The sequence below is a fragment of the Macaca mulatta genome, chromosome 6 (genome assembly GCF_049350105.2).
Source record: "Macaca mulatta isolate MMU2019108-1 chromosome 6, T2T-MMU8v2.0, whole genome shotgun sequence".
NCBI classification, from domain to species: domain Eukaryota; kingdom Metazoa; phylum Chordata; class Mammalia; order Primates; family Cercopithecidae; genus Macaca; species Macaca mulatta.
In genome coordinates, this window is record NC_133411.1 from 103030425 (window position 1) to 103055321 (window position 24897).

Consider the following 24897-nt stretch of genomic DNA (forward strand, 5'->3'; position numbering starts at 1 on the left):
CAATTAGAGATGCCAGAAAAGGGCACAGACGAGGACTTTGGGAGGATATAACCAGAAGAAAAAATTGATGAGGGTTAGGTGAGAACCACCACTATATTGCAGTATGTAAAAATACATGGAGGGCCAGGTGCATTGGCTCACGCCTGTAATCCCAGCACTTTGGGATGCTGAGGCGGGCGGATCACAAGGTCAGGGGATCGAGACCATCCTTGCTAACATGGTAAAACCCTGTCTCTACTAAAAACACCAAAAAAAAAAAAAATTTGCCAGGCATGGTGGCATGCACCCATAGTCCCCGCTACTTGGGAGGCTGAGGCAGGAGAATCGCTTGAACCTGGGAGGTTGAGGTTACAGTGAGCCGAGATTGTGTCACTACACTCCAGCCTGGGCGACAGAGCAAGACTGTCTCAAACAAACAAACAAACAAAACAAAACAGACATGGAGATGAATGTAGCCATGTGAATTTCAGAGCTCTTTCTCCCTTGCTATTTGTCAATAGTTGTTTTTCTTCGGAATATTACCCCAACACAACCTTTAAGTGATCCTAAGATACCTGCAGCAATTTTATTTTTATTTTTATTTTTTTGAGATGGGGTCTTACTCTGTCGCCCATGCTGGAGTGCAGTAGCGTGATCATGGCTCCCTGCAGCTTCGACCTCCCCGGGCTCAAGTAATCTTCCCACCTCCCAAAGTGCTAGGATTACAGGTGTGAGCCACCACGCCCAGCTACCTACAGCAATTTTAATAGAACGTTGAAACTAGTATATCATTTGTCATGCTGCATTTGAAGTACAAATACTTGAGGACAGGGTAAGGTAAGTGTCTGAGAATTTATTTATGTTTGCTTGTTTATACCAATTGTTACGAAGTTTTCAATTTTTTCTCAGATGGAGATGAATTATAGGGCCAAAAGTTGAATGGACTAACAAACCAAAGATAAAGTAACCAGAGAGGAGGAAAAAGGAAAATGAAAACACTTACCATCAGCAACTTTAAATACAGTAGAACAAATAAGTCTTTCCAAACCTGCAATCAAATCTATTTAAAGGATGTAACTGACACATCTGGCCACACTGGGGGATTGTGAATCTTTTGGCAACATATTTCAGTAAAGTCCTGGGGAATGGAATTTAAAGTATAAAACGGGCATGATCTCAGAGAGCCAATTTTAAAAGCTTCAAATTTAACAATGGATTTATTTTTATGAGTAAAGGAAAGAAGACACGAAAGAGAATGCAAATTCTGCCTTGAAGGAAAAGATGTTTGTTACATTTTCCTTACTCTAATGGCATTGGTGGCCTGCTTTTCCTCAATATTTACCTTTCTTCCTTCTAAAATGCACGAATTCAATGTTGAATGACTCAAACATTTTTTAAACTTTTTTCTTTTAATAAAGTTAGACTTTTTTTCATCACAAAAGTAATACATACTTGTGAAAAACAATATTACCCTGAGTCTTACCACTTAGTTAACTAACTACTGCTCTAAAATTGTGTGTATATTCTTAAATTATCATGATGTCATGTATTTATAATTATTATATATGCCAATTTTAGTACTTTTTAATGATTGCGCAGCTAAAATATAATTATTGAAAAACATTTAGAAAGTACCAGAGAATTTAAAGAAAATAAACACCCTTGGCCAGGTGTGGTGGCTCACGCCTGTAATCCCAGCACTTTGGGAGGCTGAGGCAGGCAGATCAGCAGGTCAGGAGTTCGAAACCAGCCTGGCCAATATGGTGAAACCCTGACTCTACTAAAAATGCAAAAATTAGCCGCGCATGGTGGTGGGCGCCTGTAGTCCCAGCTATTTGGGAGGCTAAGGCAGGAGAATTGCTTGAACCTGGGAGGCAGAGGTTGCAGTGAGCTGAGATTGCACCACTGCACTCCAGCCTTGGCAACAGAGCGAGACTCTGTGTCAAAAAAAAAGAAAAATAGAAAATAAACACCCTCATCTAGGATTCCAGCACCTAAAGAGATGGGCACGATATACATCTTGGTGTATTTTCCTGCATCTTTTTTCTGTGTATGCATATTTTGTTTAGTGAAATGCTGCATATCTTGATTTTTAAGCAGAAATAGCAAAGGAACATCATTATAGTCTGAAAATGGTAAATCATGTGCTTTGTGATGGATAAATCTTTTCCAATTAAAAAAAGACCCACCAGTGTGTGTGGCATTTAAGTATATAGAAAACCATTATTCAAGTACCTTGGCATTCAATATGGCATTTAATAGTAATTGTTTTGTGCTCTGTTTTTGAAAGGGGGAGAAATTTACTTCTTATTCAAGAAGTAATTTGTGACAGTGTTCCCACAAGTGATTTAGCTGTCATTAGCAAGTTCTAGAAGAGTACTGCAGCAAACATTATTTTAACATCATTTTATGTGTCATGACAAGAGAGTTCATATTAATTGCAGGGAGTTGATTGTGGCTGCACAAGCTCATGTCTTAGTGCCAAGAAAAGCTAAGCTGAAAAGCTGCACCGAGGCAGTCATGCCTGGCTCACCAGGAGATCCAGCCCCAAGTGGCCACCAGAGGCTCGCACTGGGTGTCTGACTTGGGAGGCTAAACTGACTCTGGGAAGTTACAAGTTTCTTTTCAACTGTGGTTTCCCCGTTTTTTCATTTGAAATTTTCATTTATTGTTTCATTGATTATTTTCTAAGATCATTTTTTCAGGGAGGGAGCACAATGATGATTTTCTGAGTGTGCGTGAATGTAAGCATGTTTTCTCGTTGGCGACACACAAGGAAGTCAATCAATACAAAATTGTACAACATTCTCGGGTCACAGTTTCGTTCGTCAAAATTCTGTATCTATTGCTTCATGGTTTTCTGGCTTTTTGTGCTACAGAGATGTCTGAGGCAGCCTACTTTTGACTTACTTTTTAGGAAGCTTATTTTTCTCACCTTGGTGCAAGATTTTTTTTCTTTTGTTTTTACAATTTAAAAATACTGCCAGGATGTGCCTGTATATTAATATGTGTTTTTCTATATGAATTTGTCTTGGAATGTCTGTTATTTAGTTATTTCTTTAATTATTGCTCTTATTTCAGTTTCCCTTGTTTCTTCTTAAACATACATATTCAATAGTTCCTCTTTATCAACTGTTTCACTTTTCATGATTTCAGTTATCCACGGTATAATACAATGAGATATTTTGAGAGAGAGAGAGAGAGAGACCCCATCTACATAACTTTTATTACAGTATATTGCTATAGTTGTTATATTTTAGTATTAGTTATTGTTATTAATCTCTTACTGTGCCTATTTTAGAAATTAAACTTTATTATAGGTATATATGTATAGGAAAAACCATAGTGAGTACAGGGCTCAGTACTATTTGCAGTCTCAGGCATCCACTGGGGAATCTTTGAATATATCCCCTGCAGATAAGAGAGACTACTGTAATTCTGACATTAACATTCACTGATCATCTGCCTCACAATTTTCTTTTGTTGACATCTACCTTTGCACTCTGGAAGAGTTTCTGAAGTTTGCCCGCCACATATTTTATTTCTAAATTCTGCTCTTTGAAACTTCTAATACAGATTTAAATTTTGGTTTTGGGTTTTGGTTTCTTTGTGCCCCCTTCTTATCCTCTTTTATCTCTTTGTCTCACTCCATTATCTTTCCATCTCAATCTGTAGCTCTTTACTCCATTTCATGAAGGTAATACCATCTTGTTTCCTATCAAGGATGCACACTTGTGTCTGAATTTTCTTCTTAACCTGTATCATCTTATGAGATCTGTCTTTTTCAGTCTTCAGGGTAATGGTGCCCTCTGCCTTTCTCTCTGATGGTTTTGAGAGGCAAAATTTATTTCTGGTGACTCATTTTTTTTTTTGACTTATTTTTAAGGAGAGCTTGACCTACTCCTAGAGTTTGTCCGCTGTGATGAGCACGTTGTTCTTAGCCCTGCTTTCTGTTCATGTCCATGCTAACTAAATCTCCTCAGGTCTATAGCTGTTGGGCAGGTGAATATGCACAATGCTGGTAAAATCCCCACTACCTAGTGGACTTTCATTCATTACAGAACATCCACTGTATGAAATGAGATGCAGGGAAGAACTCCATTCTCCATTAGCATGGACTGCTAATGGGGCTCTTTTTACCTCCATCCCCAAGAAGGCCACTTTGTACTTAGGACAACTACTCCCCCAGGTACAGCATTCCTACTGCCACACCCTGCGCACAACCCATCCTCCCACGCCCTGCCCACTCTACTGAACCCACCAGATTTCTAGTTAGTTGGTTTCCATAATTTGGAACCTTTGACTTGGGTTAGAAAGAGAGGCACTAATGGGGAATAAAGATAGGTTGCCTCATGAGGAGGACTCCTACCAAAGAGGTTTGACTGCTAGGTTTTCTAGATGTCTACATTTGTGTGAAGTCTGAGCATTCAGGAGAGAAGGGGGTCTTTCAGGGATGTAAGCTTGCTCGTTTCAGATGCATGACACAAGTGGTTCACCCATTGTGTTTTTCAATATAATTCCATTGGCTTGATTAGGATGGAGATTCTGCCTAGATTTTTGGCATTTGGTGGGCTTCCTTTAGTGTTTAGTTAAGTTCTGCTCTCTTCTATGAGAAAATGAAAAAACAGAAACTTCTAGAGAGAATATTTTATACTAGGAATTCTTGGAATTGGCTCATAATGACAGTGTTCAGCTTTTTGAATCAAGCTCCTCTATTCTAGTTTGCTTTGAGTGCAACCTGTGAAATGGCTTCTCACTTTAAACTCTGTTCTGCGTATCATTCAGCCCCTCAGGAGTTTTAACAGAGGGGCAGGAGGATTATTAGTAAGAGATGATTAATCATCACAGGGCATTTGCATCACCTCTTTTGTGGGATTTCTCTGTGTGGTCCTGGTACATTTGTCTTTCTCTGTAAGTCATCATGAAATAATGTTTGTCACTGCTTGTTTTCCTATGAGCAAAACTTACTTACATAGATATTAGAATTATTTTCCTATGTGGAATGTGTCAGATAGGTTTTCATGAGCACTGGGTGAATTTAAGTTCAAAGCTACAATTAAAACTCCAGGCATTATATAGACATTAAAGCAATCTGTTTATCCTAAGATACAAATTCAGTTTGAATTCTGAGAGAAATTTAGAAAATTTACAAAATTCAGGACAAAAACTCTGTGCCATTCTGAGACCACAGTGAGAGCATCTTCTTTCTCATCTGCTGTGAAAGCTTTGAAGAGCCACACTCACAGCTCAGTTAACCTGCTATTGATCTGTGGTTTCTGTGGAAGCAGCATATGATACTTTCTGAGTGTAGGGTTTAGAGTCCAGTGCCTGGATTTAATTCCCAGCTTTGCTAATTCCTAGCCCTGTGTCTTTAGGCAGGTTACTTTGCCTCACTAAGGGCACATTCCTTATCTATAAAATGAGGATAATAATAGTTTTTACATAAGAGTCAATGTGAAGAACAATGAGACCATCCATGTGTAGTGTCTAGAACAGTTCCTGGGACATAGGAGGTGCTCTTTAAATCTTAGCTCCTGTTATTGTTATTATTATTATTGGCATTACTTTATTATTATTATTATTATTAGGTCAGTAAAGAGAACTTGTTTGGCAATAAAGGTGAGTCTCGTCTTGATGTCTACCTAGGGGATGGGGCAGGGCTCAAATTCTTTGGTTGATTATATATCACAGCACCTTCCCATTGAAAAATGAGGGAAGTTTGATAGTTTATTAACTTCAGTAGCACTTTTGTTATAAAACCAACTACATGCAACAGGAAGAAACATATGCCAATAGCTAGAACTAAAGACCTCTGCATCACTATCTTTTTTTTTTTTCAGATAGAGTCTCACTTTATAGCCCAGGCTGGAGTGCAGTGACGCAATCTTGGCTCACTGCAAACTCTGCCTCCTGGGTTCAAGCAATTCTCTTGCCTTACCCTCCCAAGTAGCTGGGACTATAGGTGCATGCCACCATGCCCAGCTAATTTTTTAAAAAATATTTTTAGTAGAGACAAGGTTTCGCCATGTTACCCAGGATAGTCCTGAACTCCTGACCTCAGGTGATCTGTCCGCCTCAGACTCCCAAAGTGCTGGGATTACAGGTGTAAGCCACCATGCGAGACCCTATGCATCACTATTCAATGAGCTGTTTTATCAGAACCTAAGGATGTATTTTTTAAAAAGAATATGAAAATAATGTGCCTTTAAATTAAGAATCTATGATATATAAAATGTATCATTGGATAGTAAATGGTATTAAAAAAAAACTGAGCACTTTGCCTCTATGAGAGAATATATAAATATACCAACATTATAGCATACAACAATAATATACCCTTCATTATCTTATTTCAGATTTATGAGCTGAACCTATCTAAGATCTTAGGTCCCATCAAATTGTCTCTGAAAAGATTATACTTTATTGCATTTGGAATCAGAATAAAATACTAACAAAATATTGACGGAATTGAATGGATATTCAAGTTCACTTCAGCACATCATAAGCACTGGAAACCTCATGGACAGATGGATTAAATATTATTCCAGAAATATCATGTTTACAGTTAATTTTTTTATTCTTTAGACTTTCTTAGCTTCTCAAAAATATTGGGATGACTGGTTCAAAAGGGACAATAACCTGAAATTATACCCATAGCAAGATACCTGTCTTATCTAAGGACTGAATATGTATGATTCTTATTGTAATATCAATATTATTTTTCCATATGACACAATACATAATGGCTTGTGCATTAAAAAATAGTTCATTTGTGAAAGCAAAACCTCATGGCAAATTGACCTCACAAAGTCTTTTATTTTCAAGTATCATCATTACAGAATGCTTAGTAAATGTGTAGAACATTGTATTAGTACCAGAACAAATTTAAAACTCTCTGTTTCTCATTTTTCAGGATATGACATGAGATAATGCAGTGATTATCAACTTTTTATGTGCCTAAGAATCACCTGGGGATGGTATGAGAAATTCGGACTCCTAGGCTCCATCTCCAGAGACTGATATAGATCTAAGGTGTGACCAAGGAATCAGTATTTTTGCCAGTCACTCCACGTGATTCTTCTCTTATGCCAGTGGTATTTTGAGCACATTTTGAGTAACACTGAAATAATTCTTGTGGAGTGCATAGCATGGTGCCTAGCACACATAAATATTTCTTTATTTCTTTTTTTTTTTCTTTTTTCTTTTTTTTTTCTTTTTAAAATGACCCCTCTTTTTCCCCCGACCAACTCACTCTGCCATGTTGTGGGAATACAGTAGAGCACACTAAGAGAGTTGCAGTCTCAGAGTTGGTGGACCGTGTGGGAGGCTTTGGTTGGAGGGACCAGTTATTGATCCTATTTCTTCCCACTTCTCCCAGGATCTTGTCCTTTAGAGCTTTTGATTGTTCTTTTTAATTTTTTACTGTTTATTTCACGGCTTCTCTTTAGACTACATATTAGCTCAGTCTTCATCATAAACTGTTTTAAAGCAATTCCCTTGAAATTGCTCAAGCTCCCATTCCATCTCTGTCTCTAAATTTCACTACCAAAATTCCTGGTTGAAATTATTGAAGAAAAGAGTGTAGAGAGAGAAGAGAGAGAAACTAAAATCAAGTGTTGATAAATGCCTACATGTAGGGAGTGGGAAGGATAACTCAAGTTGAAGCAGCGAGCAAAGGGGTAGAGGAAGCTGGGTGCTCCCTGTGTCAGTGTGGGGGGTGCAGGAAGAAGTGGAGGGTCAGCAGGGCTGAAATGCTGGTATTTCCAGAGGGACGGGGGCTGAGATAAGGTCCTGATTGGGGACTGGGATAATATCAGTTCTCTCCCAAGCTGTTTTTGTGGAGTAACAGAAGGTTTCCATTGTACTATGATTACGATTGAGAGGGTGCTGAGTATGTGGAGATTTTGCATAGAAGACTCTTCTTCCAGTGTATGTAGATTTATGTAAAGAACAGCAGATAAATAAATGAAAAATGAAGTTGAAGTCAGTGTTTACTTACACAAAAAGAGGTAAGTTTTGTAATATTCATGATACTTGTTAAACAATAGTAAGGCAGACTTCATTCCAGACCATTGCTATAGGTGTAGGGACCACTGCAAGGGAATTTTGTATTAAGGAAGGAGAGATTATAGGAGTGGCTGGTTTTTCCAAGAGGGTTTTTGTAAACATTGACTCCATAGCCACCCTTAATTTTAAAAATCTAATTCTATGCACATCATTCTCAAATAGTGCATTCTATTATAGTTTTTCAAAGCTTTGGTAATATTTAACTCCAAATATAATGAAGAAAAGTAGGGATTTGTAGCCAGGAGTAGGGTCGGGGATTGGTGGATGGAAAATTAAGAGGAAACATCAGGGATAAGGCGGATTCTGGGAAAAGTGACCTATAGGATTCTTGCTTAAGGCAAGTGGGTGATCAGTGGTGGAGGGTGAGAGGACTTTATTGGATATCAAGAATGGAGGATTCTAACTAAAGTAACATAGCAGTATTCTTGGTAAGAGTGGACAGTGCAGAGATGAACATGGAAGTCCAACAATGAGGCCTAATTGAAAAAGAGCTCAGAGGAGCCTGATTAGAGTTTAGTCAAGGAGAGAATCTTTGTCAGTATGACTGAGACGCTTCACATGTTATAGATGTCTCAGATTGTTCAGTACTGTTCTCTGCCAGTTGTTTATTGGTAAATGAATTCATTTATTAATTAGGAAACATCAAATAAGAAAGATGTTGTTTGGAAAGAACTAACAAGTGAATTCTAAAAATTTATTTATCTTAATCATTACGATTCTAGACCTCGTACTTTGTTATTCACATTAAAGTTGGCATTTCTGGGCTCTCTCTTTTGCACATCAAGCCTCTCATTCCTAAAGGATCTAATTCGAGCTTAAGCACCAGAATTTTTGGACTTTAGTAACATTCTAGAAATATATCACTCTAAAATCTGAAATCTACAATTTTGAAGAAAACTATTTATAGGAAACTGAAAGCTAAAACAATCTTATAATCACATTCCATTTTTGGTTTCACTTAGTACTTGGGATAAAAATTGATTCTCTGAATATAATTTTGTCACTTTTTTTCCTGTTTACTTTCTTACTACAGCAAGTAGACTCAGTAAAGTCTGATACAATATACTTATTTCACTAGTGAAATTGAAAGCTGAATGACTAGTGAATTTAAAAGACGGTGAGGATTCTTACTACCAGCTGCCAGTAAGAAAGGTTAGACATTTGTTAAGATGTGGTACAGTGCTATCTGCCTGAGTGTTAACCTTATAGTTCAGGAGACACCCAGTGGTTAAAAGTAGGTAATTCCTTGCTGTGGTACAGTGTTAAAAAATTATTGAAAAATATATTTCTTGGCTCAGCAGTGATCACACATTGTTAACTTTTTCTTTCTCAGTGAGTATATGTTAGGGTGTTTGTGTGTTTTGATAAAATGTTTGGTCTTGACTTTATATATAAATTTTCTTTGAATAATAAAACACTTACCAATAATTTTGAAAATGTTAGAAATATGATTACACTTTTCCTTTAGTTAAAACAAATTATATTTAGAAATGTGGAACAAGTGACTGCATCATAAATAAAAGTCTTTTTGACCCAGAAATTCCAATTCTAGGAATGTATTCAAAGTATATAATCAGAGGTGTACATGATGACTTACTTACTTATATTCATGGATATTTATCATAGCTTTATTTATAATAACAAACTAAGAAGGAAACACCTGTACGGAAGTAAAGTAAAATCATGGCACTGATGTACTGACAATGGCATTTTTAATACTATGTTTTGAAAAACATTTAATGACAGGCGAAATGCTTACGTTAGGTAAAAATCTTTCTAAATGTAAGATTACAATTCCATTCATATACTTATAATATGTTATCTTGTGCATATTTTTGTATTTGTATAAAAATAGGAAAAAACTGAAGTTAGTTGTCTTGGATGACAGGATTTTAAGTAATTATTATTTCTTCTTCCTACTTTTTCTTTATCTTAAATGTATTTTTTAAACCAGAAGAAAAAGAACAGTAAGCAGCATAAATAATAAAAGAGTAAGATAAGAGTGTTTTAGCAATGACCAGAAAAGTACCCATGCATGTGTCTGCTTAGACCTTAAAGAGAGAAGTGTTGTGTATTTGAGTTTTTTTACTTTGGGGCCCCTAAGAGATACTTTCAGAGCAAGGCTACTGCTGCTATATGTGTGTGTGTACATGTGTGTATGTTTTGTGTGCTTGTGTGTGAGGGTGGGGGCACAACACGTGTTTGAGTAGAAAAGCACCTCTTAAATATAGACAGAAAATAATGGCTTAAGAACAAAAACAACTTGAAGGGCAAGAATACTGAAATATTTTTAGTTCATGTTCTCTTTGGAATCTGATGAAACTGTGATCTTTTCTCTGAAAGCTACACACATATACAAATACAAAAAATATCCTCCAAAATGTTACATACAATTTAAAGAGGTTTATATGCACACGCCATCCCCACACTTGCAGGGACAATCTTATCAAGTAGGTATATTTAGGAGACACTATGTAATAGTATTTTCCTAGATGGCTTATTGATGTCTGAAATTCTACCATTAACAATTTCCTTAATCTTTCATTGCCTTTTTCTGCATCTTGTTTTAAACTGTAGGTATTTCTAGTTAATATATTCATTATTAATATCCTTGAGAGAACTAGTTTGGCAGGAAAGGAAGAGAATAATGTAAGCATTTTTTTCTGTAGATTTTCTGTAAAGGTAGTAGAGAACTAGAGATCATTTGATGAAAATAGCTAACACTTACATAGGCATTATATACACATGCAAATACCTGTGTGCACACATGGGCACACACATGCCCCTTATGGCAACCCCATTCTCCTGATAAGGAAATTGAGGCACAGCTTGATTAAATAACCCATCTAAGGCCACACAGTTTTTTAATAATAGAACTCAGAATTGAAATCACTTTCCAGAGTCTGTGCTTTTAACTAGTATCTGATACTCATAAAATTACCTATATTATGAAGTCTGCCTTATAAGATGGAGGCCAACTCCATAGACTTTCTTACTTCTGTTGTCATTTTTTTGTTGTTGTTATTCCTTTCTCTGCTTCTTCATTTCCCTCTTTCTTCCTTGTGTGATGCCCTCTTTTCATTCAAGAAGATTCTATAGCAAGTTCAGTCATTCCAATTCCCATGATGTAGGTATAGCTATTGGCCCTTTGTAGGTAGGAGATGAGGCTCTGAGGGAAGCAGAGGCAAGGCAGAGGCAGAGCCCTAGAAGAGTAGTGTTTTCCTGACTCCTGGTCAGTGCAGCAACCTCAGGACTAAAAAGACTTGAGCTGGACTACCTTGAGGGGTTGCACTTGAGATGACGCACGGAAACTGAGTAATCAGAAAACAACAACAACAACAACAACAACGAAAAACTCACTGGAGTGTGCTCACCAAAGTGGGTGTTATTATGGCCCTAGAACATGGGACATTTCATTCAGTATCTGAAGTATTTATTTATTTATTTATTTATTTGAGATGGAGTCTTGCTCCATCACCCAGGCTGGAATACAATGGCGCAATGTTGGCTCACTGCAACCTCCATCTCCCAGGTTCAAGCGATTCTCCTACCTCAGCCTCCCAAGTAGCTGGGATTACAGGCACGCACCACGCCCAGCTAATTTTTATTTTTAGTAGAGATGGGGTTTCACCATGTTGGCGAGGCTGGTCTCAAACTCCTGACCTCAGGTGATCCACCTGCCTCGGCCTCCCAAAGTGCTAGAATTACAGGCATAAGCCACTGCACCTGGCCTCAGTATGTGAATTTCTATGTAATGTTAAGAGTTAATGATAAGGCTTATTCATTATGACTTAGTTAGTGTTTTTTTTGGAGCTAGCATATCATATTTACTGCTTTGCACTTGCAGTAGCACACATTTATACTTCTTTTGGTAATAAAAGCAATTTGTACTTATTTGGTCGCCACTTAAGCTATGGTATTAAAAGAACATTTGTAAATAAGAGTCACAGTTTTATAGTTGCTAGTGTTGGAGAATCTGCCTACACTTTTGAAAGACAATCTTTTTCTAGACACTATTTTCAAGTAAAGCATGTCTTTTCATGTAGAAACACAATACTTCTTGCCATTTTATAGGAAAACTACTAAGTTATGGAGTAGATTCTTAACAAATATGTCAAAACTTACATATCTTAATGAGCGTTTTTATCCTGAAAAATACATTTCATGGAGTCTAAGAAATGTGTCATTATACAATTTTATCATTGTGGAAATGCCAGAGTGTACTTACACAAACCTAGATGGTAGATACAGCTTTATTTAGATATAGTTTTTCATATGGAAAACGAAATGTCTCAGCATCATGACAGAATATTAGTCATTTCCCCTACTTGACCTACAATGCCAATATCATGTGCCATATATCGAGTTTCTGTATATGCTCCATTATAATCTTATGGGACCACTGTTCCATATACAGAAAATGCAGTCTGTTGTTGAGTGAAATGCCCTTGTTCAGCACGTGACTATATATGTTTCTTATTATATCATAATATCGCATACTCTAAAGACTGATCTGGTCCAAGCTAACAAAGCTTAAAAGCAAATCTCAAAAAAATCAAACTGTTTCCAAGTAATATAACAGTATCCCATTATTAGAATCATGAACTAGTTCTAAGGAAAAAATTATATTTTTCTATCCCATAAGAAGTTATTATTTTTATAACTGAAAATATAGTAAAACTCATAGAAAATTTTCAGCAGCCACTAAGTCTTCTCATGCGTAAAAACCAGACCCACTGGAGTTGTCCTGCAGAGGTCAGTCTGTTCCATTGCTACCTGGGCAAGGACTTTGGGTCTCTTCCTTTAGAGCCAGGATTTTCAACCTGTGGGTCACAGACCTCAGGATATGTTGTAACTCATTTAACCCTCAAAATCACCTTCTGTGGTATGAGCAGAGTTATTCACCCTACTCAGAAAACTGTTGTTGAGAAATATTCAGAAACTTGCCTAAGATCTCATAGCTGGCATTTGGTAGAACAGGACTCTTGCTATATAAATCATAAGGTAGGACCATTGTCCTAGAGAATGTGATGCCTTTCTTCACAGAGTCATGAAGTCTCAAGGTAAAACATGTGGCTTCACTCAGGGAGCCCTTTCTGAGATTTTAGGTGACAATGACACAGCAACTCTTTGCCTGGCTCTTGGAACTTCATTGTTATTTTGAAAAATTTAAAGACTCGAGTTCTGATTGATTCAGTAAAATTGTTTTTTCTCTGAACTACAATAGATATACCAAAAAGTATGCAACTAATTCTTTTCATGCCTTCTTGCAGGAGATGATGCAATATCATGTATAAATGAGCTTGTTTTGAGAGTTTCTACTTACTGTGAGTAGATGAATTCTGTCCTGAGGGGTGGATCCCGCCCTATCACTAGTTAGTGAATATGCAGATCTAGCAAGCTGAGAGATCTGTCCAGGGCAGGGTAGAATTTCTAAGGACTGATGCTGATGTTAAGGAGTATGAGTGTGAAGAAAAACTTAGCACAAGGAAAGCGAAGCATAAGGTGACATGAAGCCAGAGGACGTGGAGAACCTTGCACCTGGAAGCAAGGGAGGACTCATGGGGGTCAGACAGTAACCTGAGAAGACCAGGAAACAAACCAGATCCTGGAAGAAACTGATGATCCCAAACTCATGTGACTATAGGGCTATTCCGAATCCACGTCACTTCAGAATAAATATCTTGATCCTGCATTTTGTTTCATCTCATACCATACATGCCTGTACTCAGCATGCTTTGGCTGCACTGGCTTCTTTCTGCTACTCCTGCTTACCAAGCCCATTCTTACCTCAGGGCCCTTGCATGTGCTGCCCTGTCTACCTAGAATGCCTCTCTCCCTCATCCCATACTTACATGGTTGGTTTCCACACAGCAGTCAGGTGTTAGTCAAATGTCACTTCTTCATCCATCCTGTCTGAAGCAATCCTGAGCCAATCACTCTCTGTTACCTCATCCTGTTTCACAGTCTGTTCAGGACTCACCACTCTCTGAAGTCATCTTGTTTTTTTATTGACTTATTTAAAGACTGAGTCTTTCTACTGGAATGTAAGTGCCATGAGAGCAGGAGCTTTTTCTGTTTAATTGGTCATTATATCCCCATTGCCTAGAATAGGACCAGGCTCACAGTTTTCCCAATGAATAAATGAACAAATGAATATGTGAAGTCAGATGCAAATGAAGAAAGGGGGCCAGGTCTTGTACATCAGCCAAAACAACATGTAATTAAACTCCGATTACCATTCTGAAAGTAAAGAGTCTGCTCTGTATATGGGTGCATTTCTAGGCTTTTGCATTGTATTTTCAGTGCCAGATGTCAACAAAGGGCTTAATAAATACTTGTTAGATAAACATTTAATGAAAGATCATTTTACATATTCCACTCTCACTTCAGCTGAACTACATTGGTCCTTTGTGGACTAAGTAATCCAGGCAGCTGAGAGCAAGCCAGTCTTTAGGGGAACAGATCATACCCATAAGAAAGTTGAGGGACCCTCTGTTAAGTTAAAAAACATTTCATTTATTAGTAAGTCATTTTCAGCATGTATATTAAGTTTAAACAGTTATTATTTTTAACTTAATAGTTTCATCACAGCCAAAATATGAGTTTTTAAATTCTCATTGGCAGATCCTATTTGGCATATTGTAAGTAGTGGAATCAATTTATAGACTTTACAGGTGAGCTTTACTTTACTGAGGTCCAGTATGTGGGCTTTGATGTAGCGAATGGAATCTGTAATTAGCCCAGGATTGGAACATGGCCTTCCTCAATTGTAGTTAAGATCAAAAGCTAATAGCTGGAGTTTGGGACAGCTATGTCACATTGAAAACTGACCTAGCCTCCTTCAGTTTCCTCGTTGGAAAATGAGAGATTGAGATAGGTAATGAAGTTGAAATGGATAATGCTACTGCTGTATTCTTGTCTTTATTTCTTATGTCTGGTCTTTTACACAGAATCCATTTGTACATTAAGGTTGTCAGAAGCTATTTGTTATTATTTGTGATAATTTTAAAAAGACTTGCAATCTGGATAAAATGTAGGTTATCCCCTCCTTTTACCATCTCACATATCACACCTGCATCACTAGCTTCTTAGCAGCCTCTTGTGTTTTTATCCCACCTATCTATTTTTTTTCTTTCCTTGGTTGATGGCAGTAAGTGCATGCTTGGGAGAGACTATTTATTTATTCTACAGATGATGCCTGGGAGCCTGAACTCCTGCAAATGCCTGTGAGGCCCCTAGAGTGGCTGATGAGTGGACACATAGAGATGGTGCTTTGAGGACAGCAAGCTAAGTTTTGAGTTTGGGGCATGCTAAGGCAAAATTTACCCAGAAGGGAAAGAAGACTTCAGTTCAAACTTCCATGGCATGCATTTTCAATAAATCAGAAAATATAAATTTGGCTAAATATTTCTTCTAAATATTAAAGAATGAAACCAAATTATTCTCAATTATACATATAAAATATTTATTGCATAGATATAGAACACTTTAATGTGTTATATGCTGGCTAATTTATGTATTATCTTACCTTATGTATTCAATATTTACAGTACATTATTCACACTGTATAGACCTTGGAGCGTATCCCCATTTTACATTATAAAGCTTTATAGTTGGCTGGGCACAGGGCTCACGCCTGTAATCCCAGCACTTTGGGAGGCCAAGGCAGGCAGATCACAAGATCCGGAGATCGAGACCATTCTGGCTGACACGGTGAAACCCTGTTTGTACTAAATATACAAAAAATTAGGTGGGTGTGGTGGCACGTGCCTGTAATCCCAGCTACTCAGGAGGCTGAGGCAGGAGAATCGCTTGAACCCAGGAGGCAGAGGTTGCAGTGAGCCGAGATCGCACCACTGCACTCTAGCCTGGGCGGCAGAGCAAGACTCGGTCTCAAAAAAAAAAAAAAAAAGAAAAAAAGAAACGAAAAACTTTATATGCTTGCTTCTTTAGAATATAGATATTCATAAGAAAGAGATACAGGATATGAAGGTCTTGTTGAGAAAGCAACTGTGTATTTTACTTTTCCTTTTTCCCCCATTTATTTTCTTTATCTCAATTAAAATAGTTACATAAGAAAACACAAAAAAGCCCAGGAAGGATTTTTTAAAAATTACTCTTCACACCATCAGAAAATAACCTCATATGACCTTAAAGGATCATACGATACATACTATTTTATAATTTGACTTTTCTTTCTATAAAATATGAATAATTTGTTTTTAATGAAGTGTTCTTCTAAGACATGATTTTTAATAACCAGATGATATTTCATCCTATGGCTGTCCTATAACATAACCCTCTATTATGGGAGGCAGTATAGGTAGGTGAGAGATTAGAGTCTGGAGCAGATATCCTGCCTTTTACTAACTGTGACTATGGCCAAGTAATTTATTCCTTCTGTTCCTCAGTCCCCTCACCCATAAAATAGAGATAACAATAGTATTGGGTCTATATTGGTTTATGTTGTTATGCATGGTATTTAAAACACTGAGAGTACATAAATAATGTTCTAAGAGGCTTTATTCTTGGAGCATTTTATCCTATTATTATCTATTATTTTATTATTCTGATAGAATAATTACCTGGCAAACCATAGTACTCAATAAACATTATTATATTGTTTTCAGCTTTTTTAGGTTATAGTACTGTGACGAATATCTTTGAAGAAAAATACTTTTTCTCTTATTTCCCTAAGACACATTTTTGCAAGTAGAATAGCATCTTTGATACATATTTCTAAATCACCCTGCATAGACATTGTAACCTTGTATACTCTCTATGGCACTGTAAGGGTGAGTGATGTTTTTGGAAGTACATAAGAACTGCCTCAGTGACTTTTGCAGTTCTCCAAAATCACTGAATATTGAACAACTGAGACTTATTCAACTTACTCTTCATTTCGATATTTGTATCATCTCCAGGCAAAGTTATGAAAAATTCAAAGCATATGTTTATTTTGGGTATGTTTCAAATATTAATCTGATTGTTACTTGAGAAAATATTTGTATTGATATGTAAGTTTGCATTTGACTATGTTGGTAAGGTGTTTTCCCCCATTGAAACTAATATTTTCTATTTTCAAGAAAAAAGCAGCAAGTCTTGGCAGCAGTCAATCTTCCAGAACCTATGCTGGTGGAACAGCCTCAGCCACCAAGGTCAGTGATTTCCTGAACACGAAAAGTCCCCTACTGTGTTCTACAGGGATATTGTTAGTGGGTGTGGCCTGTAGGAATGGCAAACAGTGTCCGGGTATCACTGAAGGTTTTTGAACAAAGTATCATTTCTGTGCTGGAAGAGAGAATATAATTTCTTAATAATGATGTGAATGATTTAAAACCTAGTAAAACCATTTGTTGTATAAATCTTCTTGGCATATAATAATAAGCATTAAATAAATATTAATTATTATCATGACTATCTGTAGATAATATTAAACTTTTGCACATACTGTGAGTGAAAACATAGTCCTCCCACTTTAGAAAATAATCCAAATCCTTCTCATGGGCATTAACCACAGCAGGCGTGCTGCTAAGTGCTTTATGTAATTATATCATGTAATCCCCTCACAATCTTCTTCTTATTCCTCTATACCTGAGGAAACCAGAGCTCAACGAGGTTAAATAACCTTGACAAGCTCACAACACCAGTAAGATGGAGATAGGACTTGAACCCAGGTTTCCTGTCAAGAGGTCTTTGACAATGCTGGGTCTTATAAGCTCCATCTAAGCAATTTTTGGTAACATAACCCTTCAAAGTTTTGCAACTTATAAAAATCACTGAAACCTCACCTTTCAACACAAGAAAATGGCCAGGCACAGTGGCTCATGCCTGTAATCCCAGCACTTTGGGAGGCTGAGGCAGGAGGATCACTTGAGCCCAGGAGTTCGTGACCAGCTTGAGCAGCATAGTAAGACCCTGTCTCTACAAAATAAAATAAAATAACATAAAATTAAATTAAATTAAATTAAAAATTAGCCAGGTGTGGTGGTGCGTGCCTGTAGTCCCAGCTACTCAGATGGCAGAGGTGGGAGGATCGCTTGAGTCTGGGAGGTCAAGGCTGCAGTGAACTATGACAGTGCCACTGCACTCCAGCCTGGGCAACGGAACAAGACTTTGTCTCAAAAATAAAAAGAAAGTATAATTTTATAATATTAGCTAGTAGTTTTTGATAAATAAAATTATTTTGGGAGGCCAAGGAGGCCACGAGGTCAGAAGTTTACGACCAGCCTGGCCAAGATGGTGAAACTCCATCTCTACTAAAAATACAAAAATTAGCTGGGTGTGGTGTGTGGTGGCATGCACCTTTAGTCCCAGCTACTTGGGAGGCTGAGGCAGGAGAATGGCTTGAACCCTGGAGGTGGAGGTTGCAGTGAGCTGAGATCGTGCCACTGCACTCCAGCTTTGTAACAAAGCAAGACTCTGTCTCAAAAAAAAAGAAAAAAAAAGTTGTTATATTCAGCCCATTTCAACTTTGTGGTCTTTTAGTAAGTCCAAGATTATCTAAAACCTCAACCTATGTTTCAGGATTATCTCTACAACTATTTAACATAAGCTTTTTTTTTTCTTTAAAACTGGTGGCTATCTTAAGAAAGTCAGACTTTCTCATAGATGTCACTTGCTCAATGAAGAGTTAGTATTTTAGTGTCACTCAGAGTTCTGACTGTTCTCCAAGCCCCTGATGGGGCCCAAACCAATAATCAGCTGAGAAGTGAGAAGAGGCCAGTCCCTCTAATGCTAAATACCATGCCACTTTAAGACCCGTGCCTTTTAAAGACCTTTTCAAAGCTCTGTTCTACCAGTCAATAAAAATATAAAAATCATTGAAAGACCATGAATTGTAAATACCGGGAGTTAGTTAACATTTGGAACCAACATAAATTCAAAACTGAGGTCTGCTCTCTTTTAGCCATTTTTTTTTTATACTTTAATTTCTAGGGTACATGTGCACAACGTGCAGGTTTGTTACATATGTATACTTGTGCCATGTTGGTGTGCTGCACCCATCAACTCATCAGCACCCATCAACTCGTCATTTACATCAGGTATAACTCCCAATGCCATCCCTCCCCCTTCCCCCGTCCCCATAATAGGTCCCGGTGTGTGATGTTCCCCTTCCAGAGTCCAAGTGATCCCGTTGTTCAATTCCCACCTATGAGTGGGAACATGCAGTGTTTGGTTTTCTGTTCTTGCGATAGTTTGCTGAGAATGATGGTTTCCAGCTGCATCCATGTCCCTACAAAGGACACAAACTCATCCTTTTTTATGGCTGCATAGTATTCCATGGTGTATATGTGCCACATTTTCTTAATCCAGTCTGTCACTGATGGACATTTGTGTTGATTCCAAGTCTTTGCTATTGTGAATAGTGCTACAATAAACATATGTGTGCATGTGTCTTTATAGCAGCAGGATTTATAATCCTTTGGGTATATACCCGGTAATGGGATGGCTGGGTCATATGGTATTTCTAGTTCTAGATCCTTGAGGAATCGCCATACTGTTTTCCACAATGGTTGAACCAGTTTACAATCCCACCAACAGTGTAAAAGTGTTCCTATTTCTCCACATCCTCTCCAGCACTTGTTGTTTCCTGACTTTTTAATGACCGCCATTCTAACTGGTGTGAGATGGTATCTCATTGTGGTTTTGATTTGCATTTCTCTGATGGCCAGTGATGACGAGCATTTTTTTACGTGCCTGTTGGCTGTATGCATGTCTTCTTTTGAGAAATGTCTATTCATATCCGTTGCCCACTTTTTGATGAGGTTGTTTGTTTTTTTCTTGTAAATTTGTTTGAGTTCTTTGTAGGTTCTGGATATTATAGCCCTTTGTCAGATGAGTAGATTGCAAAAATTTTCTCCCATTCTGTAGGTTGCCTGTTCACTCTGATGGTAGTTTCTTTTGCTGTGCAGAAGCTCTTTAGTTTAATTGGATCCCATTTGTCAATTATGGCTTTTGTTGCCATTGTTTTTGGTGTTTTAGACATGAAGTCCTTGCCCATGCCTATGTCCTAAATGGTATTACCTAGGTTTTCTTCTAGGGTTTTTATGGTTTTAGGTCTAACATTTAAGTCTCTAATCCATTCAGCAAAGTCTCAGGATAAAAAATCAATGTGCAAAAATCACAAGCATTCTCATACACCAGTAACAAACAAACAGAGAGCCAAATCATGAATGAACTTCCATTCACAGTTGCTTCAAAGAGAATAAAATACCTAGGAATCTAACTTACAAGGGATGTAAAGGACCTCTTCAAGGAGAACTACAAACCACTGCTCAGTGAAATAAACGAGGACACAAACAAATGGAAGAACATTCCATGCTCATGGATAGGAAGAATCAATATCGTGAAAATGGCCATACTGCCCAAGGTAATCTATAGATTCAATGCCATCCCCATTAAGCTACCAATGACTTTCTTCACAGAATTGGAAAAAACTGCTTTAAAGTTCATATGGAACCAAAAAAGAGCCCGCATTGCCAAGACAATCCTAAGTCAAAAGAACAAAGCTGGAGGCATTACGCTACCTGACTTCAAACTGTACTACAAGGCTACAGTAACCAAAACAGCATGGTACTGGTACCAAAACAGATATATAGACCAATGGAACAGAACATAGCCCTCAGAAATAATACCACACATCTACAGCCATCTGATCTTTGACAACCCTGAGAAAAACAAGAAATGGGGAAAGGATTCCCTATTTAATAAATGGTGCTGGGAAAATTGGCTAGCCATAAGTAGAAAGCTGAAACTGGATCCTTTCCTTACTCCTTATATGAAAATTAATTAGCCATTCTTTACAGCTGCTGGAGACACCACAGCATTCATCGATGGTCACTGAGTGAGAGACAGTTGCTTACACAAACAAATACGAGTTTGGATTTCCTCTTTGCCACTATTATTTGTCCAGCCCCACTGAGCTTCAGTTTATTCATCTGTAAAATGAGGGTTGGACTTCTCTTGTCAGAGCTGTTGAGAGGCTTAAATGAAAGAAAATAAATACTAACACTTAGGCCTGGCCCTGGCATTTAATAGTTGCTGGGGGAATGGACCTCTCCTATGATTGATCTTGTTAGTCTTCATATTCTGTTGTTTCCAGGTCTCCAAATAAGAGATTCTCTAACTAAAAAAGATTAACTTTTATTGTTATTAGGACTTGTATTTTGCATTCACTTAATTATGCCTCCAAAAATGATACACCTCATTAGCAAAACACCCACCCAAAGAGATTTAGTGAGTTATTTGTAAATGTTCCCAGACTTGCTATTATCTAAACTTCTGAAGGTTTAGTACATTGTGGAAAACCACACCCAGTTTTTTCTTGAACATAATCATAAGAATCAGACCCTTTCTTTTTTCTTTTTTTTTTTTTTTAAGGCAGAAGTTAACGCTATTTTTCTGAGATGGGATAGTTATAAAGAATTTGAACATCTCCCCACAAACCCTGTTCTGTCTTAAGAGCTGGGAGGGGCAGAGCATAACTGGGAAGTAGAGATAATTTAGCCACATGTTTATTGCTTTAGTATTTAACAGCAAATTGAAATTCTTTGCTTTGATTTAAAAACACCATCCTCTCCCATTTCCATTCTTATGTCTCCTGTTTCTCTTTTTCACAATGCTTTTCTGACTCACTTTCCTTTGCCAGTTTTCTGAATGTGAGTTCTCCAGGGTTTGATTCTTCACCCCTTTCATTCTCATATTTTTTGCTTTTATAAAGTTTTGAAGAAATGTAATTGCTTATTTCTTCTTTTGATGCCAGATTGGAATGGTTGTAACTCATAGCATTATCCCTTAAGAAATTACATACCCATGCATCATTTAGAAAAGCTGGGGGTAATAGCATAACTTGAAGCCTTTTATTACACAGTTATCATGGCACACACAGGCAGAATAATATTCTCCCAACACATTCTGAAAAGGCGTGACAGAATAGATAGAATTGGGAGTGAGAACTAGTCCTAGTTTTCTTGATTCTGGAAATAGTTAATTTGAAATTTAAAATAAGTGATAATTTTACAATTATTAATCAAACTTTAAAGTCTTAAAAAGTTAGTACTTAATTTGAAGCATATGTGTAAGCTATGCATTAGAGAATGGTTTCTGTATATTGTAGAACTGTTTTATGAGAATTCTTACAAAATGAGGATTTGTGCCCTCAAATAATATCCCTTGTGCTATGCAGTTTTGGGTTTCAAAGATCTAATGCTCTTAAGTGATGTAAATATTTCTAATTCAAAATAATTATTATAAAATATTTAGTTCATAAAATTTAGTTTTTGGTAAGTCAGTAGTGAAGATGAGGCTGCAGAAATTATACAGACCCTTACTAAAGCCTATATGAAAATAGTTGTGATCCATAAGCAGTCATGCAATTTTATTTCTGGAAGACTTGTCAGACAACTTCTGTTTCACCAACCTGACTGTGCAGGTGAGGAAACCGAGGTTCAAATTGCATTAGGAATGTTTCTGTAGAAGACCATGCTATTAAGCAGATGTACTGGTTAAAGTTGTTAGTTCCAATTAGAACCCACTCTGACTAAGCCAAAAAGGAATTTCTTAAGGAACAGGGGGTAGCTGGTAGAGAAATCCAGGAGAGTACAGCAGAAGAAATCTAAAGCTTTATAGTGGGAACAATGCACAGTAACAGTATCAGGCTTTCTCCTGCTGCCACCACAGCTCAGCTCCTGTCACATGGAGGACTGGGTGCCAGAACTCTGCCACTAACAATGCAGAAGACTCAAAATCCCTATTATAACATGGATTTCCTGGTGGGCAACAGCCTGCACACGTTGCTCACCTCCAAGCTCATTCTTGTTTGGCACATCTGATTGGCCAGTGTAAATCACATGCCTTCACCCTGCTCCAAGGGAATCTAGGGGTGTGAGTTTTCTGGATCCTGCTTTGGGACGGCATGGACTGATGAGGTGGGAAATTATCAATATGTGGTGAGGGTTTTCAAATGTGTGGCCTCCTGCTGAATGACAGCTATCCATGACAGAAAGGAAAACAGGAGAATTACCTAATAGAATAGGAGGAAAACTGTAGATGATAGGTTATTCAGCAACACTAGGCCTTTCAAACAGAAGAAAGTACAAACAACTTTCCTCCCAGCCTAGACAGGAGGAGATCTATGAAGGAATAAGCACCTATCAGAGAAATACTTTTGTGATTTGGGTCCTGGGTCTGCCATAAATAGCTGTGCTAACTTTGGCAACACAGCTCTCTTCCCAGGTTCTTACTTTCTCATCCATAATAGGAGTGAGGGTTTGGGTTAACTCTTCAGGTACTGTGGAGGGTATGCTGACATTCAGGGCCAGCATCAGCCCACAGTACTCTCTTACCATGTGTGGTTTGTGAGATGACTGTGTATTAGACAAGAAAGCATTTTTCTTTTAATAATTATGCTTATATTTTAATGTGCTATAAAAAGTAAACTAGCACATCAACTCCTAATCCCATGGCTATTTTCATTTATGGTGAGACTGAATTTAAGGTTAAAGTAAATCTATTTCTTTTAAATTAAGTAAACATTATATAACTATGGCAGGTTAAAAAATACTATCTAAGTAATGTACAAATAATAACCAGGGCTTGAGAAATAAGATCCAGAGCAGTAATTTTCACCTTTTAATGTACATAATGAGTCAGTGTGGGTTTTATTAAAATGAAGATTCTCTGTGGTCCCAGCACTTTGGGAGGCCGGACGGGCGGATTACGAGGTCAGGACATCGAGACCATCCTGGCTAACACTGTGAAACCCCGTCTCTACTAAAAAAATACAGAAAACTAGCCGGGCGAGGTGGCGGGCGCCTGTAGTCCCAGCTACTCGGGAGGCTGAGGCAGGAGAACGGCCTGAGCCCGCTAGGCGGAGCTTGCAGTGAGCTGAGATCCGGCCACTGCACTCCAGTCTGGGCTACAGAGCGAGACTCCGTCTCAAAAAAAATAAAAATAAAAATAAAAATAAAATGAAGATTCTGATTTAGGAAGTCCGGGATGAGGATGAGATTCTGCTTTTCTAACAAGCTTCCAGTTGATGTGCTGCCGCTGCTTTGGCAACCACATTTTGAGTAGCCAGGAGACTGAATAGTGCTGAATGTGGGTAGTTTAGGTTACCCATAACCTAAACATCAATTGGAGAATCTGGTTAAAATGCAGATTCTCAGGTTCCAAGCCAAGAAATTCTGATTCACCAGGGTGGGGAAGAGCCCAGGATTTCATATATTTAATAGGCATTCCCAGGAGTTTCCGATGCAGATGATTTGAGAACCACACTGGCAGGAAGGACACCCTCAGGGATTGTGATGGCCACAGCACAGCAGTGGAACAACATTGTTTCCCTTCACTCTAAGGAAAGGAGCCCCTTGCCACCTGACTTACAGCGGAAGAATGTTCCGAATTTCTTTCTTTCTTTCTTTTTTTTTTTTTTTTTTTTTTTGAGACAGGGTCTCACTGTTGCCCAGGGAGGAGTGCAGTGGTGTGATCTCAGCTCACTGCAACCTCCACCTTCTGGGTTCAAGCGATAATCCTGCCTGAAGCCACCCGAGTAGCTGGAATTACAGGCACACACCATCACACACAGCTAATTTTAGTATTTTTAGTAGAGACAGGGTTTCACCATGTTGCCCAGGCTGGTCTCGAACTCCTGAGCTCAGGTGATCCACCCGCCTCGACCTCCCAAAGTGCTGGGATTACAGGAGTGAGCTACCATGCCCTGCCAGAAAATTTGTTTTATAACCATGTGATTACTCATCTGTACTCTTCAGGAGCACAGAAATACATTCAGAGATAGGCATCATTGAGCTGCCTAACTCTGAAAGCTGTGGGGCCCAGGGCCCATCCCTA

General features: G+C 38.0%; 1 protein-coding gene across 14 annotated transcripts in view; it reads left to right on the forward strand.

Annotated features, from left to right (window-relative positions):
* CAST (calpastatin) overlaps positions 1–24897 on the forward strand; it is a 110503-nt gene that overhangs the window by 16804 nt on the left and 68802 nt on the right. For all 14 annotated transcript variants that reach the window (XM_015140464.3, XM_078005004.1, XM_028849589.2 and 11 more), the window contains one exon: positions 17136–17207. In XM_015140464.3, coding sequence (XP_014995950.3) covers positions 17136–17207 — 72 coding nt within the window. The remainder of the gene's footprint in view (positions 1–17135; positions 17208–24897) is intronic.